The sequence below is a fragment of the Delphinus delphis genome, chromosome 1 (assembly GCF_949987515.2).
Source record: "Delphinus delphis chromosome 1, mDelDel1.2, whole genome shotgun sequence".
In the NCBI taxonomy this organism is placed as follows: Eukaryota; Metazoa; Chordata; class Mammalia; order Artiodactyla; family Delphinidae; genus Delphinus; species Delphinus delphis.
In genome coordinates, this window is record NC_082683.1 from 8,458,075 (window position 1) to 8,473,774 (window position 15,700).

A 15,700-nucleotide genomic window follows, 5' to 3' on the forward strand; every position below is an offset into this window, starting at 1 on the left:
GCGGTACGCGGGCCTCTCACTGTTGTGGCATCTCCGGTTGCGGAGCACAGACTCCAGACACGCAGGCTCAGTGGCCATGGCTCACGGGCCCAGCCACTCCGCGGCATGTGGGATCTTCCCAGACCAGGACACAAACCCGTGTCCCCTGCATCGGCAGGTGGACTCTCAACCACTGTGCCACCGGGGAAGCCCCAGAGTAGAACTTTGATCCACTCATGGCACATGCAAACTGGTTTGAATGAACCCGCCGGCACAGGGCTATTGTGGGGTGTGTGATGAGGGACGTTTGTGAAGGATAACGCATCACACAGAGTCAGGGGGCTGACGGTGTGAAGGCACCATCAGCCTTCCCAAGCTGTCTAACAAACTCACTCCTTTGGGGGAACAATCCCGTGATTATTTCTAAGCCTAAAATAACCTCCCCACTTAATATCTTTGTTCTTTTTTTTTTTTTTTTTTTTTTTTTTTTTGCAGTACGCGGGCCCCTCACTGTTGTGGCCTCTCCCGTTGTGGAGCACAGGCTCCGGACGCGCAGGCTCAGCGGCCATGGCTCACGGGCCCAGCCGCTCCGCGGCATGTGGGATCCTCCTGGACCGGGGCACGAACCCATGTCCCCTGCATTGGCAGGTGGACTCTCAACCACTGCGCCACCAGGGAAGCCCCATATCTATGTTCTTAACAGAAAGAGGAGTAAGAGAAGACTGAGGACAGGAAGGGCTTGGCAGGGCTGTCATCCTGTAAGGGTAGAACACATTGAATTTGTGGAATCTCCAGTCTAAAGGCCACAAAGTGTTCCTTTCTGAATCCTCTGGAGGTTATCAAAGGCATTTCCCATGAGAACAGTCTAAAAACCTGGAGAATTTTTCTCTTTGACACCTTGGCTATTGATGACTTCCTGTCAGGTATGTAATTATTTATTTGGCAAAGGTACATGACTACCTGGAGAGATGTTAAGAAATAACTAGAAGATTTCTCGGCATCCTGAATACCTGAGGTTTTTCCGAAGAGATGTTGGGTCATTGGCCAGAAGGGTGTTGACCAGGCCGAAGAGCTGCATCACTCGCTCGTCCTGCCGCAGATCTTCATGGCCCTTCAGGAGGAAGACAAACTCGTGCCCATTGCTGCCTGTAAAGAATGGGGGGAGCAGTCAGCGAGGATCAGAGGGTCTCAATCCCACTGGCTGGTGGACCACCACTGCATTCACAAGTCTGTGGACACATAACTTACCCAGTCATACTGTCCCTACAAAGAGAAGAAACACTCCCTAGAACGGATGAAAAGAATGGCCCTCCTGTTAATGGTCCGCCAATGAGATGTTCAAATCAACATAAGTAAAATTTTTAAAAAACTGTCTTCGAGGGCCAGGAACAAGTCTGCACAAAGATGGTCACTCTACATGTCCCCTCCCCAACCCACTTTCTGTCCTTCTCTGTCCTGCTCTGACCCGAGAAGCCTGACCCCTAGAGACCACATCCCCTGGGCTCCCCTGTGTGCTTGGCCAATGGGGGCAGTGGCGGGAGGTTAGAGGGTGGGAAGAGGGAGAGGTCAGGGTACTTGCCCCTGACAACTGGCCAGGCTACGGTTCTGGAAATAGCTCCCTCCCACTGTCCGAGCCACGGCTTCTAGGGGACGGCCTCTCTTTCCAGGTTACAGCCCTTGGCGGGCTCTGTGCCCTCTTCATGCTGGAGGTTAGGGGTGAGGACTAACTTCACACTACCGGCTCTCTTAACTCAGCCACACCTCCGAAAACAGTCCTTTGGTAAAGTCTCTTTAATTAGACGCTGCTGAAAGCTGACCAACACGTGTTTTAGTATTAGAAAAGGCCAGCCCACGGAGAGACAATAACCCGTGGACCACCATTTGCTGCTGCCGGTGAATAATCACTGTTTAAAAAACACAATCACTGTTAAAGGCAAGAAAGCTGAGAGTGTCAGCAGAGCACTCAGGCCTCCCGAAACCACACCCCCTAGGTAACGAACCTCACTGTCTGAACTGAGTTCTACTTCCGTCTGCTCACTTTACACAGCAATTCCCACAAAGAGAGAATGTGAGAGTAAACAGGGACACTCAAGCCCGGTGCCCTTCCTTCGACGTGGCCTGTCACCTGCCGTGCTTGCATCCGGGGCCTCCTTCTTGCCTCATCAGCTCCCTGACAGCTGCCCACCCACCCATCCTCCACATCGCAGGCCTTCACAGCTCCCTTCCACCTGTTCTGGGGGTGGGGGGGAGTGTTATGCTTCACTTAAGTAAGCACAGCTGTATGAATCAACGAGGGGTCCCAGGGAGGAGGCAGTAAAGGAGAAACCCACTTTTCCCTACTCGGCTCTCAATAAACAGGAGAAAGATTAGTCGTGTGGACAGCGAGCAGTCGTTTCAGGAGAGGGGAGGGGTCTGCCAGGGTGGGAGGGAGACTTGGGTCCTTACCCGAGTCTCGGGTCCGCACGACGGTCCTTACCCATAAGCGTCAACTTCCGGGGCCTCTGCTTGGATGTGATGACTTGTAGAGATGGTGCAATGGACTGAATGCGAATGATCGGCTGGTTGGGGTCATATGTTCCCGGCACAGCCAATTCCAGGTCCCGGCACATCAGAAGTTTTGGGGACACGTATTGCAGCTCTAAGGATGTGAGCTGTGAATAATTACCACAGGGTTTAGTTTTCTGCCTCAGGGAGGAATTTAAATGCCATTTAAGTATTTTTCAATGGGTTGCTAATAGCGATGACTTGTCCCTTGTCTGCAGGTAGAAGTGGAACCAGGTGCTGGGGGGTTAGTGTTAGAATGTTCACGGACAATAAAACAGAAAGGACTATAATGACCGTTAACCCTGCTGGAGCCTCAAGATCCTACCTGAGGCAGCTGCTTTGAGATTCGTCTGAACACGTGGTAATAGAGGTCCCAGGCTTGGGTGAGGTCCTTGACATTCCCTGATTTCATGTACTTCCTGCACCACTCTTGGGCCTCCATTAAATCTCGACCATACGCCTGAGAGGGAATGCAGGGGAAATTTGCAAGTTGTCATTTGTGTTGACTAAGCCACAAGGCTGAGTCCCCAAGCAGACAGCAGAACTCCTCGGGAGCGCACCCTGGCCAGAAGGCACTGGCCTGGATCGCTCAGCAGGGAAGCTCGGCAGTATTCCAGCCCCAAAGTCCCAAGCTCAGAATGGCTTCTCAGGTAAAGTAAGTTCGGAAGACAGACGAGATGGCCTCGTGAGGAATCCCATAGTTTTCCCATTAAAGTTTTGGGAGAGTTCTTGTAACTTAGTGACAAATAAATTTCTGATGTTTTATATCCTATGACCTCCCTCCATCAGAATACATTTTCTTCAAGTCAGTAAAGAGGTTAGAGGGAAAGGCGTCTGCAAAAGGCTCTGGAGTCCCGTCAGTTGACGCTTTTTCATTCCATACCTGGTTAAAGGATGTTTCCTTCAGAGTCTGGGGTCCCCGCTCCATCATAGCATGCAGGGGCTCCAGCACCTCGAACATGCCTTTCACGTTCCTCTCCCCAAAGTACAAGCGAGATGCCTCTTCCAGGCCTTCGTGCCACATCTCATGCCAGAGAATGGCCACTCGGATCAGCTCCTCACTCACCTGGGTCAGAAAGGGGAAGGAGGGAAGCACCAAGGATAAGCTAAGCTCAGGAAGGCCTGTCTCGGAGAAACAGAAGGTACTCTATCTGGCAGCCAGAGGGAGTACGCAGCCCTGTCATGAGGAAGAAAGACAATCTCACTCAAGACCTCTGCTCGGTGACCAGAGGCCGTGAAATCTGCCCCGGCCCTGACTCACCATCATGGCCTGTTGTACCAAGGTGTTACTGTGCTCGCACATGTTCTTCAGAATCTTGTTGGCCGCATTGTGACGGGCCGTGGTGGTAGACTTAGAAGCCACCGTCAGCGGGTAGATGAGGGCCTGAAGCAAATACAGAAGGAACATTTCCAAACTCGTGTGAAAGGAGGATGACAAGAAGACGATACCGACACTCATCTGAGTCTACCAGGCAGGGGCTATACGATCTTGGCGGGGGTTCCTTCTTTCCTGGAAGGGCCCTGGGTCCCCGAGCCTGCCAGCTAGGCAGGCCCTCCCGGGGGCAGGACAGGACACTTAGCTCCCAGTTGCACTCGCATCTCTAGAGCAGCTTTAGGAAAGGCTGACCACCACATCAGAAGGTCAGCAGTTAGATGAGAAACTGCCCCGGGTCTCCACGTACCTGGGGGTGGTACCGACCAATGTCTGTGAGAAGCTGGTGAATGAGACGTCCCACCAAGGGCCTCGGCGTATCAATTCTCGCAATGAGCTGAGGTATAACCTGATATTCAGAAAGACACAGTGTGCAGCATGAGATGTGGAAACAACTCCAGTTATTCTTCTGAGCCACGAACAGCTCTTATGACTTGTTTGGTAGATGCTGTTGGGCTTGGAAATGGTTCATTCTCTTCAGTTCTCTAAAAGGAACTGAAGAAAATATGGAGTCTTGACCTTGGGGTCGATCCCTACTTCCTCACCACTGTACAGCACATACTTCCTTGCTACTCTCAACAGTGTATGACTGTAAGAGGAGACAGACGAGGAGCAAAATCTGACCCATCCCCACCTGTAACCAAGTGTCCTCCCCTGTAATCAAGTGTCCTCACCTGTAACCAAGTACCTCACCTGTAACCAAGTACCCTTACCCATGACCAATTGTCCTCACCTACAACCAAGGAGCCTCACCTGTAACCAAGTGTCATCACCTGTAACCAAGTAGCCTCACCTATAACCAAGTGTCCTCACCTGTAACCAAGTACCCTCACCTGTAACCAAGTGTCAATCTGGATCGCTTTCACCCCTTCCACTAAGGCTTCATTTACATCTGGCCAGTGACCATAATCAAACCATAAGGTGAGGACTCTGGAAAAGAAAAATGAGTCATAGAAAATTTAATTTACCAGCTTTTGTCTGTTTTTTCATCTTCAAGACTCTTGGGAAGAGAAATGGCAGAATTCCAAATCAGTGGCTCTCCAATGTGTTCGGTCTTGGGACTGCTTGGGAGTGGGTGGGTGGGGATGGCCAGCGGTGCTCGGCCAAACACAGGAAGATTATTCCAAGTGAATGATTATTTAATTCCAGGTAACACAGAGGGGTCACCATGGCATCAGCTCATAACACTAAGAGACGAGCCCATGGATAAGCTTTGCACGTGCAGAAAGAGTTGCCTGTAGCACAGCAGCAACTTGGAAACCTGGCACTTAGCCAGTGGAGACCCCCAAACGCAGGAGGGCTGGTCACCTAGAGCCTCTGGACTGGCTGGCCTGTTGCCATTTGTTTAGGCCTCTCAGAGTTGCCTCCAAAAGCTGAAGGAATTTCAGCGATATTGGGAGAAACAGCTGGGTTTCTTCTTCCTACATAACAAGCCACACACGGGCAGTCCTTGGGCCACTGCTCCCTCCTCTTTGCAGATTTCACCCGCACAGCTGGGGCTGGTCAGCTGCGACTCTGGGACGTGCTCATCGGGGTGGGAAAGAGGACTTTATGTGTGACTTCTGTGACCTGCCATCCACATGGCCCACCAGGGCTTCCCTTCCTTTCCCTGATACCTGAGCGTGTCCTGGAGGTTGTTGCCTCGTGACAAAGAGATGGATCGGAAGAAGCCCTGGACAGCAGGGACGGTGTACATCAAGAGAGTTTTGGACAAATCCTGTTGGAACACACGTATGTTAGTGACACTCTTGCCTCAGCTTTCTCATCTGTAAAATGGGCATAAGAGCATACTAAATAGTATCCCCTTCAAAGAGTGGTTATGAGGATTAAAGCAGCTAATACACAGAAAGCCTTTATATCAGCACCTGGCACAGAGCAAGCATTCAGTAATGGCAACGGTGCCGTAACTGTTACTATCCTGGGCTAACAGTGGCTTCCGGAACCGGGTGGCAGAGGAGGTGGGGCTAAGGCCCTGAACATGCTGATCTCTGGGCTGGTCAGCTGCCCCAGGCCCTGAACCGACAGCCTCAGGGGAGGTGGAAGGGGAGAGAAAAAGACAGGGGATGGACTCTGCAGGGCTCTGTGCTCAGAGTGGGCCCGAAGATGTGTAGGCTGCCTTCACACCGGTGCAGAGCATTAGGAGAATGAGCTCAGTCACATGGGAAGCATGACAAGGACCTCATTCTTCAGCACAGGGGCTACGTCAGTTCCCCAAACCCAAATATATAAACAAAAGTACTGTCTCAAACAATGCCGATGGCAAACCATGTTTTCTGGCTTCAACCAGAGCTTCCGAGTAGGGCCTCAGGCTCCTATCAGCCTCCATCCCTCAGAGCGCCTGGTGCCTGGGTCCGTCCTTGATGGGGGAGGAAGGAAGGGTACCTCAGTGACCTTCTTCTGCAGAGGAGATGGGGTAGGGCTGTTCTCAGTGCTTTCAGCCTCGCTCTCGCTGTTACTACCCTCGGTGCTGGTGGCAGTGGCCGTGGCCGCCGTGGTGGCGGCAGTGGCCACGTTGGTGATGTTGGCCCCACTGGCGTGACGCAGTTTCTTCTTCTCATCGCGGGCTTGGTTCTGATGTTTGTAGTGGAGCACAGCCTCGAAGTTCATCACAGCCCACGCGTGCCAGGCCTGTGGGCGGGGACGAGAGGACAGACATCGGGGCTGTGACATCAGCAGGGGCAGGAAGCTCAGGCATCAAGGGCCTTGAGGGTGTGAGGCCGCAGCTGAGGAAGAGTGCAGGCCACCCTTTCTTCTTAGTGGTCAGCACAGCAAATCCTCACTTCGTGGAACACTGGGGAATGGGGCATTTTACTAAATCCAATGCGATTCATTCATTTTGCGGTGCATCTGCTGTATCGGGGGCTGTGGTGAGTGCCATGGGCGGGGTGGGGGGCACATGAGGAGGAACAAGCTATGGGCCTTTTCTCAGGGACCTGCTAATCTAGTAGGGTAGGTTACTCAAAAACCTAAAAATAGGCAGAACGTGACCGGGGCAACAAGAGACAGACAACGGGAATGCCAGGGACGGGCGGACAAGGCGTCACAGAGGAGAGACTGCGGCGGGTCTTGAGCAGCCTTAGATGGGCAAGGACGGCGCAAGAGGGCGGCAGGGAGGGCGTCCTGGCAGAGGAGGAACAGGGACAGAGATGCAGGCTGGGCAAGCACGGCACAGTTCACAGGACACAAGCAGACAGATGTGACTGAAGCTTAGAGCACACGCAGGAGAGCAGTGAGGGGGAGCCCAGCAAAGCGGCAGGCTCAGACCACGGAGCAGCTGCCATGTGAGACCAAGGGCGTCCCATCTCATTCTGTAGGAAATGGAGTTTTTAAAGCTGAGTTAAAAGCTGGGCTTCAAACATTCCTTTGGCAGCAGATATAAAACAGATTATTTAAGAGGGCAGAGGTTCAGGGGGTGAGGGTGAAGGTCTTAACCAGGCCAGAGGACAGTGGGGAAGGGGACACACTGAGAGCACAGGACCACCACGGAGGGTGACTCTTGGTCATAGTTCGTCCCTCACACCTGGCTCGGGGCCTGTCAGAGAGCCAGTGCTCAGCGCCTGCTTGCCAGAAGCAGCCTCTGGCGCTAACCATTCACACCTCTGACGCTCTGAGCTGCAGTGACGCTATGGAATAGCATTGCCTGGTGTACAGAGCATGAGGGACAGTTTGATTTGGGACCTGGTAAGTTTGCAGTGGTAGGAGGACATTAAATAATCCACTCATTGGGCTTCCCTGGTGGCGCAGTGGTTAAGAATACTCTGCCAGTGCAGGGGACACGGGTTCAGGCCCTGGTCCGCGAATATCCCACATGCCGCGGAGCAGCTAAGCCCGTGCGCCACAACTACTGAGCCTGCGCTCTAGAGCCCGCGAGCCACAACTACTGAGTCCACGAGCCACAACTACTGGGCCTGCGCTCTAGAGCCCGTGAGCCACAACTACTGAGTCCGTGAACCACAACTACTGAGCCTGCGCTCTAGAGCCCGTGCTCCACAACAAGAGAAGCCACTGCAATGAGAAGCCCGCGCATCGCAACAAAGAGTGGCCCCCACTCACTTCAACTACAGAAAGCCTGCGTACAGCAACAAAGACCCATCACAGCCAAAAAAAAAAAATCTACTCATAGTTGGACTTTCTGGATAATCAGTAAATTCCTTTGCATCCCTTGCTAAAAACCTTTCTTTAACATGGAAGTGTCCATTTCCCCAGCTAAGCAGAGTAGATTGATCATAATCAACCTCTATTTGATGAGTAAGAATCCTACAATGACCCAGGCTCAGTTTTCCCATACTTTTGTTTATTTGACAAATACCTCTTACATATGTACTATGAGCTGGGGGTCCCGCTGAACAAGACAGAAAGAGTCCTGCATGCACATGGGACTAACACACACCACTGATGGTACCAGACAGTATAGACCCAAAAGGGCCCATGCTAGGAAAAAACTAAAACTAAAAGTCCTGGAGCCAGTTTTTTACTTGTGATTTGTTTCTTTCTGAAAAGCTGAATGAAGAAAAGTAATCTGGTTAGGACACAGTTCTAATTAGTAAGGTTCCAACTGACCAAGGGTTCACTGGACATATTCTTCCAGCCTCAGACTGAAGCTGTCCTAGAGAGAATAATTACTGCTGCTTTCACAAAATGAGCATTTTTCAGATCAGACTGAAGCATGCTTAAAGCAGCATAAGAATTTCGTTGATGTTTCTGTGGTCTCCAGATGCAGGTTTGGATCCCAGAGGGATTAATTCACACAGTATCAGCCGGTTAAGGAGACACCGGAGAGAAATGGAGGACACCTGCCACACCACGAAGCTCTTACCAGGAGGCCCCTCAGAAAAGAGAGAAAAACATGAGAATGCGTGCTCTCACCAAAGACGTATACGCCCAAGACTCAGTCCTCTCCCAGTCAATCACATCTTTTATACATTTTCTAATTCTGTTTATCTTCTTGAAAAATTTCCTATGATATAACAGGATGTTACCCGGAGCTTTCCAATAAAAACAGAAAGTTCAGTTCTTAGATGAGGAGCAGAAAGGGATGGGAATCAGAAAGAAGCTGGGAAGGAACAGATGACCCAAGGGAAGACACAAGTTCCAGAGACTAACCATGTGTGCAGATGCTCTAGGAAAACAAGCCGCCAAGCGTCTGTAAGACAACAGCATCCCCAGAGCCACGCACACACTCACGGTATAATAAGTCTTTTTCAAGTCAAAGAATCTATCAATTAGACGTGGAAAGGGCCTCCAACAAACTGGCTCCCAGCACTCAAAAAAGCCAATTTGCGGTATCAGACCAGGCCACCAAGGCCTTGCTGTAAAGCACGAGCCACTAGGGTGCACAGGCAGGCGTCTGGAGGAGGCAGCGGGAGGTCCCCGTCTCTGGTTACCTTGTACCAGCTGCGGTCGTGCTCCGTGGCGGCGCTGTAATACTGCAGGACTTTGGGGATCGTGCTCTCGTTGATGCCCTGCAGGTTCAGCTGCCACTCCCCGAGTTTCAGGAAACATCTGAAAACAGAGAAACAAGCCCCCAGGTTGCCCCCTCCTCAGAAGAGCCTTCCAAGGAGAACAATGAATTACGTTGCAGGAGCACCAAAGCCTCCCTGATATTTATTCCTCCTCTCGGGAAGCAACATGAGGGAGCCGTCAGAATTCTTAGCCACATGGAAGGAAAAAGACAGGCTTTGGGGATCAAGTTTTTCAAGGGATGGTCTTTTCTTGCCCTCTGTCTTTCAATGCTAGCATAAACCAGGTACCTGGCACACGGAGGTCTGAATGGACCTATCTCCCCCACATTCATTATGGTGGGTGGTAGCTGTTGAGAGCAATTTTTCTTTTGATTGCTATATGGCTTCTCCCTTACTTTTTCCTTTTACTGATTGCTAAGCTATTCCAGGTTCTGTGCTAAAGGCCTGATGTATTCTTTCCATTAATCCTCACACCATTTCATTCCACCCTAGGAAAAACTATCCCCTTTTTATATATATATATAAACTATATATATATATATAGTTTTTATATATATATATATAAACTATATATAGTTTATATATATATATATAAAAACTATATATAGTTTATATATATATATATATATAAACTATCCCCTTATATAAAAAGGGGATAGTTATATAAAAACTATCCCCTTTTTATATAACGAGGAAACCGAGGCACAGAGAGGTTAAGTAACTTATCTAAAGTCACACATCAAATTAGCAGCGTATCTGGCAGTAGCAGCATATCAAACTCTAAAGCCAGACACCAGGAGAACAGCACACAGGTGCTCCTGGGCTGCTGGATCCTGGGAAAGTAAGTGGCAGAGATTTTGGAGTAGCGTCATTCGATGGCTGCCTGGGACCCCTGCTGGAAACGGTGAGAGATGTAAGCGAGCGGCTGCTCCGGGAGCCTTGAACACGGCCCTTGCAGCAGAGGCTGCCGGTGGGGCAGGGCTGGCATGCGGCGGGCCCGGCCTTGGGGAGCTCACCGGGCCATAAGCTTGTGCAGCTCCTGCTTGTGCTGCTGGTCCTCGGTGGCGATGGCGTGCTGGGCTTGCTGCTGCATGGTCTGAACAAAGTGCTGCATGTGCTGGAAGGCATCGATCTGTAGCAGGACAAAGGCACAGGGAACCACTTGGCACTGGGCCCAACCTCAGGGGACAGGAACTGCTGTTCACAGGCACCTAAGCCAACCCTCTCCCAACGGAACACCCTAGAACACAGGGTGAGGACCCCGCAGAATGGAGGACCGGGGTGTGATGCTGAGAGATGGCTGGGCTTTTCAAGAAGATTCATATTTTTTCAACGCAAGTCTTAGCTCTCCTTGGCCAACTGTAATTACAAGTCTTAATAAGCCTTAGAAAAACTACTCGCCTGACTACCCCAAAAAACAATTCATATGAAGTAATCTCAAACCACTGCTTACTTCACTATCAATATATTGCCCTGGGGGAAATCAGGCTTATGGGGAATTCTTTCAGGCTAGTAAAACTTTAGCATGTGTTTAAAACACTGTGGTACCTTGGACACTAGCGTAGCAAAAATTACAGTTTAAAAAAATGTGATAGATCCCGTGATAAACCATAATGGAAAAGAATGTGAAAAAGAATGTATATATATGTATAACTGAATCACTTTGCTGTACAGCAGAAATACCACATTGTAAATCAACTATATCTCAATAAAATATTTTTAAAAATCTGACAGAACCCTCAGTACCCAAATAGAACAGAGAGATGGAGTGAGGCCCCTCATACATCAAAGTGGCATGGGGGGGACACTACCCAAGCAAACATTTAGTTGAATAGGGTGGCTTAGGAGCAAAATCTGCAGAGCGTCCTCCAGCAGTCACACCTCTTTACACTATGTGATTTTATACAAGGTGAGCAGGAGGCATCTGGGTTGGTAACAGATAGTGGAACTAGGGAAGAGCAGAGACAGAGTCAGAGATCTGAGAGTCAGTTACAAGCCATTTGTATAAGCCTGCCATGTCCACACATACTAGCATCGTGATAAATGTGAAAAAGAGAATGTGTTCTTTGCTACAGAAAAGGAGAGAAAAAAACCCAACACTTCAAATAAATGTCAGAATGATTTCCTTACTGTAAATCACGTAAGAGTCTTTTTTTTTCTTTTTTTGAATAGAAACATGTGAGTAATGATGGCCCTGAAGGAAAATTGAAACTCCCTGGCTTGGGGGCCAGGACCAACCTTAGATACTTTTAATATATAAGGAATTAATTAATTACCTGGCGTCGAGAGGGCTTAACCCAGAGGCAGAATGACGTGACAATGATTTAGCAGGGAGCTAATCCACGCACGAGGGCAGGGCAGAAACACAGATGTTCTAACAGTTACCAAGACACCTGTGTCCCTCAGACATCTGTCTTCAGAGTTCCACCCCTCACCAGTGGCTGTGAAAAATGAGCTATACCAGCATCTCACACCTGGGAAGTGATAAGTGTTCCTTTAGTTTTTCTTCTATGGGAACTACACTGGCTAGACTTAAATCTGATTAGGAAGAGAAAAAAGAGTTGGGAGGGAGTCCTTAAGTGATCCCTCATGAAAAAGGTGGAAGGTAACTCAGGGTGGTTAGTGTGTACATCAGGTAAGATGGTTAAGAACTGAACTAGGAACTCGGATGCCAGGTGCTTTCCAGAGCCCACAGGCTCCGTGTCACTGACTGTCCAGAGAGAGTTTAAATTCTCTTCGGGAGACTCTACAAGAACAAAACGAAAACTGCCAAAACCGGGAAGGCTGGGCATTAGTTTGGATTTGAAGCCCAATGTTAGGTTTAGTCAGTTTACCCAGCATGGGAGACTCTAGTATCTTTCTACTCTGTGGCATGGAGGCAACTTATTTCCAAGGAATTAAAAATGTTCTGTTAAAAACTCCTTCTTTTCTCCATCCCCAGGGAGCGAGGAGGGGGAAACATGATTCTTTCTCTCTTACGGATGATGGACCGCTCGCTTGGAGGAAGAGGTTTCTCTCAGGCCCAGAGTGTAAGCTGGGCAGACTATTCTGGCTCTTGACTGCCTGCGTCGTTTGTGGGCCAGAACTATGTTCTCGGCTTAGTGAAATTTCACAGAAGGAACCAGCCTGTCTCTAGATTCTGTGAACTGTCTTGTCTAGAAAAACAGTGGACATACACCTATCGCCTGATGTCTTCCTGCAGAACGGGATCTGCTTTTCCCCATTTCCATCTGCCTCAGGCAAAGCAGAGAGTACAGTCCTTATTTATGGAGGAAGAACATAGTGCTCAGAGAAGTAAAGTGACTTGTTCAATAGCACAATTATTATTAAGTAGGCAGTTTTCTTGGAGTAGCCCCTGAGCTCTTACGAAGATGCGGCATCTCTAGCTCCGGCTTGAAGTTCAAGAACCGAATTTTAAGTAGATTTCTCAATCTTTAATCCACGTGGTTTTATGGTCTCCCTCCAGAATCTGGGTTCCTAAGAAAAGGCCATAATCTGTGGAGAAGTTGGGCTGTGGTCCTATGTTGAAAGAAGCCACTCCGTGGTTGAAATATTAGCCAAAACCCTCCTTCCGCCTGCCTTCGGCAAGACATTCAAAGACTTGGAGGCTACATATAGGAAGGAAACCAGACTATATCCAGATCCAGCACCTTCTGATTTTCTCATTTGCCTGGAGGAAGGCCAGGCTTTGAATCAGAAGTGCTCTGGCCTGGGAGGCTCACAGAGACTAAACAAAACAACCCCCCCTCAAACAACAATAAAAGAAAAAACCCCAAACTGCACATTTGGAGAAGGACACTTGGGCCATGATATTTGAAGTATGCCCCAATCAAAGACCCAGTGCGTGGTGCAGGGCCGTGGCTCCCACTCTGGGTGGCATTCAGAGTCACAGGATCCAGCACCCACAAAAGAAATCAGCTTCTGACAGAGCCCAGGGATCTCCCAAGTAAGCCTTCAGCCGAGACTCCACTGCGATTTTATCACATCTTCCACAGCCACAGCTCCAGCGGCTGCTCTGCATCCCTTTCTCATCTCAGGGACACTGTGGGGACAACAACAGGGAGAGGAGAGCTGGGACTCCCTCTTCTGTTTCATGAGGACGATGATGGGGGAGCCAGAGCAGGCGCTGATTTTGCCTCCAGGGCCTACTTTTTGTTAATCATCACCATCGTCCAGGGAGATTGTTTTAAAAAATAAAAACAAAAAAGAAGCCACATCTATTTCCCAAGGACCTGTCTGTAAATAAAGTCAGAGGAATTCTACATTGGCTTCAAGGTGACTTTCCCCACTGGTTTCAGCATCACACTCTGGGTGTTGCTGCTTCTGAATCCCAAACTGACGACAGGAGAGGAGACGAGAAGTCTGAAAAACCAAGCTGGTCTTACGAAAGTTTCAGTCTGTGTTTTCACAAACATGCTTTTCTGGGTACTTCTCTAAGGGGGAAAAACACAACCCAGAAATTTTTTCTATGTTTTAGCACGTTCTAGCTGCTAGTAAATAGAACTGTGATCGCACTCGGTGGTTTGATCAATGGTGTATGTGCACCTCCTTGAATATGATTCACTTTTTGAAATGAGGCCAAATAGCCTCCTGACAGGAGTGAACTCCCTGGCATGGTGGTTTGGACGCTGTTTCCTTTCGGGCCTGGAGGAGGCAGTGAGCAGCAGATTAGGAGAGCATTCTGGAGAAATGTGGTCTCCTGCAGGATTCCAGCACAGACCTTGCGAGCGCTCTTCCACATATTTTTCATGTAGGCGTAGGTCACCTGGGGGTGAACTGTTGGCAGAGGGTGGTCAAGTTGCCGAGATGGATCAACTCCCAGGAGCAGCACTAAGGTTTTATGAGCAAGAGCCTTCAAAACAAGAAGTTGGGGTTATACACAGCACTGGGCCAGGAGCACCCCCTCAGACTCCCACCCTACCCAACGGTGGGGACACTCACCAGCCTGCCACTCTTGCCACACAGGCTTGCATACTTGAGCCAGGTCCTCATGTCCTCGTGAGGGCTGACCACTAGCGACCGCACCATGAGGATTTTCTGCCAGTCCTCCACAATACGCTGGCAGCCCTGGAACGTCCAGAAGCGAGGATTAGACACATGCTCTGCTATAACTTAGCCCCTCACAAGCAACAGTGAAACCCACCCTGAAACAAAAAAGAGATTCATTTTCGTAATCTCATCTTTCTCAAGTGAAGGGTACTGTGAGTGAAACACCTCTTAGGAACTTCTCAAAATTCGAGAAGCAGTACAACAAGGACTCTGGAACCTGAATTCTGGCCCGTCCACTGTACTACCTATGTGACTTTGGACAAATTACTTAACCTCTCTGTGACTGATCTGTAAAATGGGATAAAAATGGTACCAACTTCATGGGGCCATGGTGAGGCTTAAATGAACTAAATTATTTAAATTTCTTTTCTGAATTGTAAATAATGTATTTTTAGCTTTAATTTTTTGCTTCAGTCTCTCTGGTTGAAGATGCCTATCACTGACAAAGAAATTAAATTTAAAATGTATCATTCAAAATTTAAAAAACTAATTAAGTGTAAACAAAATTGAAATAATTAAATTTTCAATTGATGTTGTTTGAAAGTTGGTGGTGTTTATATTTCTGAAGTTATCAGAGCCTAAACTTGCACTCAGATCTTGACCTTGTCTTTCCTCTACATTTTTATTCGTCTCAGATCAAAAACTGCACATAGAAGGGAAAGGGACTCATTCATTCACACATATAAATTCTTTTAAACTAAAAAGAAACAAAGTGAATTAATCATTATCAAAGGGGCTAAGCTAATTTTATATCAAAAGACTGTTGAGAACAGAGCGAGCCTCTCCTCCTCCACCTTCCTGAGAATAAGTCAGAGTCACAGACAAACACCAGGGGAGATGGGTTTCTGAGATCACTTCATCAGAGAGTTCCATGAAACCAAACAACAAGCTGTCCTCCATGGAGGTAAGTCTAAAAGTCTAGCGACAATGGTTGCAGGCTTTTAAACATGACAGGACACAATCTGAGCTTGAATAAAGAACCCAAGGCAAGAAAAGACCCAATGCAAGTAAGGTTGACCTCTCAAACTGCCCCGCGGGAGCCACTGGCTGGGGAGTTCAGTTTAATTGATCGCAAAACGGCACTCTTCCAGCCTAGGCAGTTGGTTGAGTGTTCTGACAGCAAGCCATCCACAAGAGCCAAATTCCTACCACAAAGTTAACGCTGTATTTTTAGGCCTTGGACCATAATTTTCTGTCCTGTTACGTGTAACGACAGTAATTTGCAAAGTTAGAA

The 15,700-nt window shown here is 48.8% G+C and overlaps 1 protein-coding gene across 3 annotated transcripts in view; it reads right to left on the bottom strand.

Annotated features, from left to right (window-relative positions):
• The window catches only part of MTOR (mechanistic target of rapamycin kinase), a 117,701-nt gene that overhangs the window by 12,691 nt on the left and 89,310 nt on the right, over positions 1–15,700 (bottom strand). For all 3 annotated transcript variants that reach the window (XM_060014254.1, XM_060014246.1, XM_060014262.1), the window contains exons 35-47: positions 14,359–14,484; positions 14,138–14,269; positions 10,434–10,549; positions 9,340–9,457; positions 6,338–6,583; positions 5,572–5,672; positions 4,789–4,885; positions 4,206–4,304; positions 3,785–3,907; positions 3,407–3,589; positions 2,849–2,983; positions 2,456–2,630; positions 990–1,125 (exon numbers count right to left, since the gene is read on the bottom strand). In XM_060014254.1, the coding sequence (XP_059870237.1) occupies positions 990–1,125; positions 2,456–2,630; positions 2,849–2,983; positions 3,407–3,589; positions 3,785–3,907; positions 4,206–4,304; positions 4,789–4,885; positions 5,572–5,672; positions 6,338–6,583; positions 9,340–9,457; positions 10,434–10,549; positions 14,138–14,269; positions 14,359–14,484 (1,787 nt within the window). The remainder of the gene's footprint in view (positions 1–989; positions 1,126–2,455; positions 2,631–2,848; positions 2,984–3,406; positions 3,590–3,784; positions 3,908–4,205; positions 4,305–4,788; positions 4,886–5,571; positions 5,673–6,337; positions 6,584–9,339; positions 9,458–10,433; positions 10,550–14,137; positions 14,270–14,358; positions 14,485–15,700) is intronic.